At 48.5% G+C, this 9,888-nt stretch overlaps 2 protein-coding genes across 2 annotated transcripts; both read right to left on the bottom strand.

The window, feature by feature from the left end:
• Positions 1-3,292: 3,292 nt before the first annotated feature.
• LACBIDRAFT_293204 (uncharacterized protein) lies at positions 3,293-5,421 on the bottom strand (the record flags this gene model as incomplete). Its single annotated transcript, XM_001877486.1, has 5 exons — positions 3,293-3,762; positions 3,824-4,901; positions 4,953-5,099; positions 5,155-5,256; positions 5,344-5,421. 5 exons carry the CDS (start codon positions 5,419-5,421, stop codon positions 3,293-3,295), a joined length of 1,875 nt encoding a protein of 624 aa, XP_001877521.1.
• A 1,528-nt stretch (positions 5,422-6,949) lies between these two features.
• LACBIDRAFT_314025 (uncharacterized protein) lies at positions 6,950-9,608 on the bottom strand (the record flags this gene model as incomplete). Its single annotated transcript, XM_001877485.1, has 2 exons — positions 6,950-9,233; positions 9,286-9,608. 2 exons carry the CDS (start codon positions 9,606-9,608, stop codon positions 6,950-6,952), a joined length of 2,607 nt encoding a protein of 868 aa, XP_001877520.1.
• Positions 9,609-9,888: the final 280 nt, after the last annotated feature.

Genomic DNA, 9,888 nt, shown 5'->3' with positions numbered 1-9,888 from the left:
TGGATATATAGCGCTTGAGCGTCTTTCTCAGTTCTTTTCTTTCTTTCTCCACTCCCTCTCCCCTCCACGCTTATATAGTAATGTAGTATAGTTGTTATGTACACTGTAGACATAATGTACACCCTTCTCGTCGTATTTACAGTAGGTATGCCGTAGGTATAATCATACGTAGTTTTACATTACTTAGTTTTGGCATGATACACTGTACTTGCTCTCAAATACACGAATAACATTGATTCGTCCTTACAAAACGAAAGTAACGTACACAGATGATGTAGTTAATTGATAACAACCCATGGCGCGTCTTTGACGCGTATACCCTCGATACACGGTGTGTCTTTGACCCGCCTTTGTAATCCCTTGAGCCTAGAAGCTGACTCTAGAACCCATGGTGTGTCTTTGACCCGCGAACTCTCGAGACGCGGCACATCTGTGTATCCTTCCCCGCTTCATTGTAACCCCCAATCATCGCAACATTTTTTTAAAAGACAGGAAGTACGTTCGCCGAACCATCCCTCCCATTCCCACCATGTCTTCGTCCAATGCACCCACCCAACCTCACAAGCGCACTGCTTCTGAACGTTCCTCGACCAATGGTGACCCTTTACTGTGGAGCCAAACCCGTAAGACCCGCCAAACCCGCCAAACCCACCAGAACCCATACCCTTACCCGCAGAAACCCGTACCCGTGGTTGAGGGTATGGGTTTCCAGGGGTAGGGGTACGGGTAAGGCCGAAAGTACCCGGGGGTTACCTGTGACAATGCCTATTCCTAGTACTCATGGTTATACATCACTGAAGAGAGAATGGGATGATCATATGGGTATTTCTGGGTCAAGCTGGGAGCTTACAGTGACCAGCTTTCCAGATAGGAAATTATTTGGGGCCAAATTTTTTCTTTCTTTTATTCATCTTCTTTGCTTTGACTTTTGGTCTTATTTTATCCTGATATTCACTCTGGGGGGCAAGAGGATTTCTATTCTATTATTCTTCCCCACCATTGTTTTCCTTACATGCCCTCTGGACATTGGGGGGCTTTGTGATATAGGATTGGAAGGGAATGCCCAGAGGCCATAGTCAAACAGTGGTATATAGCTAGATTTGGATATCTTACATAATATATTGATCTTTTGTCTTGAACCACCATCTTGTCAGCAGTCTTGCCATCCTCTTGCACTACATGTAGTGCTTTGTATATCTGTACTTCCTACAGTATGCATAATCATGTTGGGCCAGCTGAGTATCTTGCAACTGCTCATTGCTCACTCATGGGTGTTGATCCCAGATCCACCCATTCTTGCCTCCTCCTTCCCTCTTGGCTTCAGCTATGCGAGAAGTTCAGAGTGAACACTTCACACTCATCTGTGGTGATTTTAGGCCAGATACAGTCTGTCTGGACAAATTTTGGGGAAAAATAGGCTAGATACTGATGTCCAGACAAATTTCAGAAAATTTTGGTGAGGCCAGGTGCAATCCGGACAAATTGGCTCAACCTCTGTCCAGACAAAAGGTGCTTTTTCAGGATCAGGCCTCTCCTACCATTGCCTGGGGTCCTCCCCTTGGGTCACCACAACCCACAACCCTCATCGACCACCCACAACCAGCCCAGTATGCCCCAACACTATAAGAACAATGTGGCAACGCCATGTCACCAGCCCTGGCAAGAAAACGACTCTGCCACAATGACACAACAATGAGGACAGTGACAACACCGTGTGCCAACCCAGGTGAGCTAACACAACCCCTGCCGGCCATTCCTTTAGTTATACAACATCCAGGTGCCATGTCGCTGACAGCGACATGGCAACCAAGCGACGAACAACAACCAATTTGTTGTTCATCATCCATACTGACACAACACAACGACAGTGCAACAACAACATGGGACAACGACTACTCAACGAGAATACGGAACTATGAGGCGACTACGAGACAGGACAACCAGCTGACAACAACCCACGATCACAAGACGACGAAGACTCGACGACGACACAACTTCGTCTAGACGGTGACAATGCATACTGTCGTCACTGCCTACAGTAGAACAGTTAAGTACTATTACTCCACTCCCCCTCTCATTTTCTAACACGAGAACCAGGGGCCACATCGCAGCTACACGACAACAGGCTACAACGATCATCAGTAACAAATGATGAATGGCAACAACAACGAACGGCCAACAACAACGATGTACAACAATCAACGAAGACAACGGACAACGACGACAAATGACAATGACAGACAACAACGCTGAACAGCAATGACGACCAACGACCGAAGACGAGCGACTGATGCCGACGAAGGTCAATGAACGACAATTTTTACCTGGCCATTGTTTCCAGGTTTGTTGGTGAAGCCAAAGATCAGGTTCAAATGGAGCTTGATGGGAACTGGGGATACAGACAGCGAGTTATCAGCCTAGGTACATTTGAGTAGTTGTTTGTTAGTTATATCTTGCAATGCATTTTTCCATTTTCACAATCTGTATGCCAAAATCAACATTGTTAGTAGATCAGGTAGCTGCTGTAGTCATGAACTACCGAGTGCTACCTCCGAGTATCAGTGGTAAGTGAGATACTACTGGTGTCTACTACAACACAAGGAAAGACTACTGGTGCCTACTACAACACAAGGGAGAACTACCAGAGCAACATATGGGGGGACTTGTATACCAGGCTATTATAACTACTGTGGCTATATAGAACTACTGAATCAAGTTATTTTTTCCTGATGTACCTTCTTGATTCCGACGACAAGGAACACTATAGTTCCAATGGTAAATACATCTGGCTCCTGAAAACCAAGAAAGAAATCAGAGTCTAGCACATCAATGAAACCAAAAACCGTACTATCTTTGTCTTGGATTTGACACTTGCACTACGAGGCCTTGAGGATGAGCTGCCTGAGCAAAGGCCCCAGTTTGTCTTGGTGTGGGCCGCAGAGAGGTTTGCATTGTCACCAATGCTGCAAAGCCTGCCAACCCCTTTGAAGAAGAACTTGCCTTTGATACTTTTGCCATCAGAACACCTCTGGTAGTGAACACAATACATTTACAACAACAAAAAAGTAGATATTCATGTAGAAGAGAAAAAGTTACATCAATTTGTCAAAAAGTTAAAGGATTCAAGCAAGTGGTGAGTCAAAAATTGCTCAGCGCTGAAAAAGTTCCAAATACCTGAACAAACATAGTAGCTAGCCAACTTCAAGTAAGCTATCAGTACAGTCCGCTGTAACACCTCTTTGCCACAAAATAACAGAGGGTGTTTAAATCAATGGGTCACTGAGGGAAGGTTTCAGGGTAGGCGAATGGAAGCAGGTGTATGATCTAGTGTGTCATCTTCCTGTACAACCTCAAAGGCAGTAAAAAACTCTGTCCACTCATGTTGACCCCACCCCAAGATATTGGCCACATCAGGACGGCCTTGCAGCAGGTGAAAACGGAGCAACACAGATTGGAACACATCAAGACCAGCTAGCCTTTCCCGCAAATTGCCCACTTGCTGGTTACGTATGGCTGGCAAGATAAATTCCTTGACCAGCTTGCGAAGGCACTTATTCCTGCGATCATTCAACCGTTCAGAGTGATCCAGCCATGAGTTAACAACAGTGAAGAGGCGGTCCAAAATGGCCAGGAGCCCCGTTGGAGGTTGTGGGTTATTGATGAGGGCCAGGGCAAGGGTCCACATTCGGTTATCTTCATCTTCCTGATCTAATTGTGTTTCAAGCTGCCAAACAGAACAATTCAAAAGTTGAAGTTCAGTCTCTGTAAACATATCATTCATGAGAATTTGCCAATTAAGTAGAAATTGGGCCAATGAACGTACCTGCAGTAAGATCAGGAAGCTGCCAGAAGGGTGGACATTTGACTCTATGCTGGCTAACTAGCTGCCTGGAATTGATGGATGTGTTCCCCTGACCCATCACTCTGATATATAGCTCTATTTGATGGAGAATGAGGTCAGGCCAACCGATAGGTATGTTTAGACGCTCAAAGATTTTCGCAGATGCGAGCTCGGTAAGCAAGGGGCTCTCATTGTCGAAAGTAGGTAGCGGATCGTGGTCATTATCATTCATGACACGGAACACACGCCATGCATTTATAGGCCGTAGGTCCTGCAAAGAAAGGTAGATCGATCGCACGGCAGTAAGGTTTGCGGTCAACGTTTTGCCAATCCAAGCTAGGCAGTGAAGGAGTAGATTGGGATCATTGCAGTAAAAAAGGTCGTGCGTAAACCAATCCTCACTTTTGAACGAATACGAGGGCCTGATGAAGGAAAGGACGCCCGTCAATAATTTGAAGAAAGCCCACGACTGAGGAGATTTGTAGGCGCATGGGGAAGCCTGTCGCCAGGACGGATGGAGACTGGCAGATACGCTCTGCAGGGCGGGCAAAATGGTTGTTGCAGAAAGAAAGAGAAAGGTAAGTCCAACCACCACGGCGACGGGAATGGCAACCCCACTGTGGATTGAACTCAAAAATTCAAGGAGTCCAGCGAAAAACAGAACGAGGGCGGCCTGTAACAGGAGGGGGAGAGCGGAGAGTATGCTTGGCACGTGCCACTTGTTTATGCCCTCGTGACGAACTTGACGTAGCTTTAGCGCTTGTTCAGGAGGAAAAGACGGACGATGTTGAAACTCCCTTATCCACTGAAGGCAGAGGATGCCAATCAAAACGGTGGTTAAACTGAGCGTCAAGCTGATGAACCAGCAGATATTAACGCGGAGAACAGGGGAAGTGACGGAAAACGCTTTGATAGCTGGTAGTGATTCTACGGTATTTGACGCATTTGCCAGCTGAGCGGAAATTTTGGTGAGGAGTACTGCTGTCTCCCCGGGGTCTTCCTGCAACTTTTTCTGTGATTCGATCGTGAAGGCCGTCACGACTCCAGAGAAAAGACCGGCCTAGGGGATGTAAGAACTGCGTACAAAGAAAACAAGGCGCGGTAAACTCACAAAGATTAACAGATTCTGAATCTCATCTTTCCAAACATTACACATTCCGTCGTCGTATTCACGAGCCAGCACAAGACATTTTTCCAAATGATCCCCATCTTTGGGTATTGGATGTTTAAACCGATCCCCGTATGTCCAGGGCGTGAACTATTCAGCCTTTAACTCTAAAAGCGACGACGTGTTGGTAAAATCGTGTTCTTACTTTCGGGCTGTCGCCTCCCTCGTCAACGCCAATGGCTCCCGTTGCCGCCTGGCTTTGTCGCATTTTGTGAAGTCTATTGTTGACGGGTTGCGAGTCCATTGTCTGTAAGAGGTTGGTAAGAGGGGCCAGCATTACTCACTTGAATAGAAAACGATACATGCCTCGAGGTCGCGTTCCATATCCACCCACGATGTTGGACTCAACTTGAGCGCTTCCGAGTCTTGGTGCGACGCAAATTTCAAGAACCTGAGCGCTTCTCTTGGACATGTTTGCTTGTATGCAAGGTGTCAAGGCACTGCTCGGAACACTGCGGAGCTTTCTGCGTCTTTCATATTTCAGAAAAAGTGGAAAGGAAGAGCGGCTTAGACTTGAAGCTTGAACGTTTGAACGTTTTCCAGCTGACGAACAGTCTGGAGAAAGCTGGGAGAAACTGAAAGATTTGAAGATTCCCCTGTGTTGGACCCTTAGTATTTACAGTTGTTTATTCTGTAAGTTACGACCATGTTCACTTTCCGCCTCAAACCTTAATCCCAAAATGGGAAGTCGCCCTATTTTTAGAAACACACCAGCCTCAGCGATTTTGTCGAAGTCCTGTGGCTCGGCACTGGGTTTATTGGAATACAAGCTATTATATTTCCTTGCAGCCTTCAAAATGTGTTTGAAAAAGAGAGAAGAGGGACAACATTTCCAAGCAGGAATTCTAGTAATTTGCTTGCAACTTATGTAGACATGATGTATCTTGAATAACAATACAAGAGCCGTCGACGCCGCCTTGGACCGTTGAGCTAGGAAACTCATATAAAACACACCTGCAGTTGTGCATTCAACTGCCCTACTAAATCTCGCCCTTCACTTCAGCATTCCACGAGCCGCTTCCCTTCGCTCGACGGTTCCTCAGGCTCGCGACCCACCGCCCGAGGCAAAACGCCGCCCGCGCTGCATCACCCTTCTGGGTGCTTCATTCTATGAAGTTCCATGGAAGTAAATTTCATATTCGAGGCGGCGGGGTGTTGTTGCGAGGATTATGTTGATTCATTGTATTATGGGGGTCTGGGTCGGAAGGAATACTCGCTAGTGACAGTACTAAGTAATGAATATGGGAGAGCCGGCGAAATACCTTTACGAGGGAGGTTGGGGGTAAAGCTGGCGAGCTCCTGTAAGTAGTCGTCGTCGAGTTTGGAATGAGGTTGTAGGGCGAGCACGGACAAACACCGACACCAAACATTGGTTTGTTTGGTGGCTTCCCGTTTTGGGATTAGAGTTTGAGGCGAAATCTCAAATAAAAACTGGCGAAGCCACGAGAGTCATTCTTACTGTATAAGTCACTATAGACAAGATTGAATGGCGAAGCCACAAGTAGAGGATAGTGACTGTATACAGGGAACCAGGTCAGGATGAAGGTTTATCTCGATGAGAGGGATGAAGAACTCACAATAGAATTGTGATCAAAATGTTTTTAAGGCAGAAAGGCGAAGCCTGCAATAATCACTATTCTGGTTGCAAGGTGTCATTACCGTGTTGCAGAGAAGCTTATTAGGACAAGAGGTGAAATATTTCGCAGGAGGAAATTCCGCATGCCGATGTTTACAAAACAGTTTAGGTGCTTGCGCGTGAAACCCGGGAGCTCGATTCGGCGAGGCCGTGAAATGAAATGTACCGACTGCGAATTAGATGAAAACATATACATGTTCTATGTGGAGGTGCGGTGTCGTTGACTCTAAATACGAAATTCTATGTCCTTCCAATCCCGAAATACAGAAAATCAAGAAAACCATTACCACTTCACGTTCAAATTTTACGACCCCAGCACCGTCGACGAACCATTCAACCCACTCCTCTCTCTCGTATGATACTGCCCTCTGGACGAGCAATAATTCACACCCTCCAAATCCATCGCAATCCTGCTCCTCGACTGCACCCCTCGCACCACTTCCTCTCCCTCCTCCTCCCCTTCCTCCCGACTAATCACCACCCCACGCTCAAACCTCCCCACCAAATTCGAATCACTCGCACTCGTCCTACCGCGCATCCCCTCCCCGCCTTCCCCAATCCTCAACTCCGACTCCTCGTACGAAGGAAGCCCGCGCATGCTTGTTAGAGGTGGGACACCACCCAGGAACCCGCGGGCTGCAATGGAGTAGTCTGGTACTTCCGTGAACGCACGGTGAAGGAGCGAAGGGCCGCTGTTCGCAGGGTCGGCGTGCTGCACGGTGTTCACGCGCTGTGGTCCGCCACTTGTGCGCTCGTAGCTGGGGATGGGGTTTAGTGGTGGTATAGCTGATGAGGATGACGATGGGTGTGGATGTTGCAACGTGTTAAATTGAGATGAATGGACCGAATGATGCATATGCGAATGGAATGAACGCGTGAATGGCCCATGATGATGATGCGATTGTTGATGTCCACCACCAAGCGAAGTAAAGGGCTTCATAGTAGCCTTCAGCAAACTCTGCAAATTCCTGCTCGTCTGCATGAACGACTCAGACTGCTGTCTCTCCATGCTCGCCCCAAACCCAGGCGAAAGCCCAGCGGGGGAAGTAGCACCGCTTCCAGAACCATTGCCATGATGGACGGTTGTCGTACGCTCCGGACTCGGTGCACGACTGTGCGGACGACTCGACCACCGACTATGTGACCTCGACCGATCCTCTTCAGGCGACGTGTGCGTAGATTCTATCTCATGCTCCGCCCGCCGCGGAGGCGTATCACTGAGGGATAACAAAAGCTCCGAGTTGACCCAATCCAAGGTCGTCCTGTCCCTCGAGGTGGGCGCATGAGGCAGCTGCGAAAACCTCTCCGAATCAAGCGCGGGAGACGAGTACCCCGACCGCCGTGGTTGTGGATCCGAGTACATGTATATCTCATGCGGCGCCTCTGCCCCAGGAGCGACAGTTGGACTCGTATGATGTGTCACCCATGGGTTGGTCACACGAAGGACTTGGCCTTCTGGGAGGAACATGTTCGCTACACGGTCCCGGATATGCATATTGTAGCTGGGCAGCTCCCTGTCCTCGTCCTCGAGCTCTGAAACCCTATGTGCGACGCCTTCTTCATCGGGATCGTTGGCAGTCAACACACTTAGTACCAGCCGCCGCGTAGCCGCGCTGAAGGCGTGGGCTTCCTCCAGAAGATTGTTGTCAAGGACATAGAGCGGGAGTGAGCACCGTAATTCCGATGTGTGTCCGTCGGGATTGAGAATAAAGATACTCCAGCGAACGCGATGTGTGATATTAATAGGTTCGACGGCGTGTGAAGGGGTTAATGTGGTTGGGAGAGCCACAGATATAAGGGTGACAATGTCATGGTTCTCTACAAGTAGGTCTTCATCCTCCTGGCTTTGTGATGATTGGGAGACGTCATTCGACGAGGACAGAGAGGGTTCGGAGATGGGCGGCAAATGGGTAGCAGGCGTCATGGGAGACTGCCGTGAGGCTTCAACACTCAAGGGTGTCATTGGGGTGCCTGAGCCTGAAGCTGTATTTGACCGGCTCCGACCGTACGTAGACCGCGGTCGGTCTATCGGCACCTCAACGGCTTTTCCATTAACGATATCGTGTCTGGTGGTAGTAATAGTCCGCGTGCTCTCTAGTGGCCCACTGCGAGCGAAGATTTTCGTCGTTTCGTGAATTGAAGTGGTCAAATGGGAGACAGACGTCCCCTTTGACAACGGCGAGAATTTAACAAGGGCCGATAGCTTATCTCCCGCAGCCCAGGCTTTGTGTGGAAGTAGAATGGAGTACATGAGCTTCTCGGGCCAGGAGTTTTCTATTTCAAGAGTTTGTTGGTACTCGAGGGCGCCGTGTGCAAAAGACCGCATGATAACGACTGGCATGAAGGCTTGGAGCCTGGATGACGTCAACCCGGAGCGAGAGGCAATGGCTCGTAGCTTGTACGAGACTGACGCACCGCCAAAGCCGTGGGTAGCGATGCTAGAGGGAAGAGAACCACCAATCTCGAGTTGGAAAGGAAATAAATGGCGGCCTGCTTTGAGGGTGTGACTGTGTTTCCTCTCTCCCTCAAGAAAAGACCAATCATGGGTGCATACGGTATATGATGTAGTTGCAGCATTGTTCAAGAGCCTTAGAATGTATGTCAATCACCAGCGCTTAAACAGAGAACATAAAGACGCACGACTCTGAAGCTGAAGTGGGTAGCCTCGCCTTTCCTTTGAATTGAAGAGTAATCTCTTTCACGGAAGTTGGCTCTGTGAGGAAGAGTAGAACGTTTCCGGAGAGGCGAGTAGACTCAACATCGGGTCCGAGACCTCTCAGTATGAGAAACGGGCTGTCGAGGATAATGTCAAGATATGGTTTGGCTGATTCTCTAGCCATTTCATGGGCGTCGTAATAGGTGGACGAAGCAGCTGGGCGTGGCCCCGCAGCGTCATCCTCGTGATATATAGAACCTCGAGGAGAAGGCGAAGAAGGCCGACTCTGACTCAAAAGGAAAGCCATACTCTGCAAGGGTCAAGGTAGAAGAAAAGGGTGAAAAAACAAGTTCCTCGCCCTTGAAATGCAGACGCTGGACAGTAGCCGGCCGAGAAGAGGCTGGGATCGGATATCCTCCCCTTTTGAGTCCATGGTTGAGAGATGGGCCATATTTCTCCGATCACTTTCAGATTTTCAGATTACTCACCCCTTTTTGGTCCGTTTCAACGCGACTGTCCACAATAAAGACGGAATTTCTATTGCGGTCCGACTGGTGATGGAGTTCTAATCTCGAGCGCTTCCTTCT

This window comes from Laccaria bicolor, genomic scaffold (assembly GCF_000143565.1).
Source record: "Laccaria bicolor S238N-H82 LACBIscaffold_5 genomic scaffold, whole genome shotgun sequence".
NCBI lineage: Eukaryota > Fungi > Basidiomycota > Agaricomycetes > Agaricales > Hydnangiaceae > Laccaria > Laccaria bicolor.
This window is presented reverse-complemented; position numbering and strand designations above follow the sequence as displayed.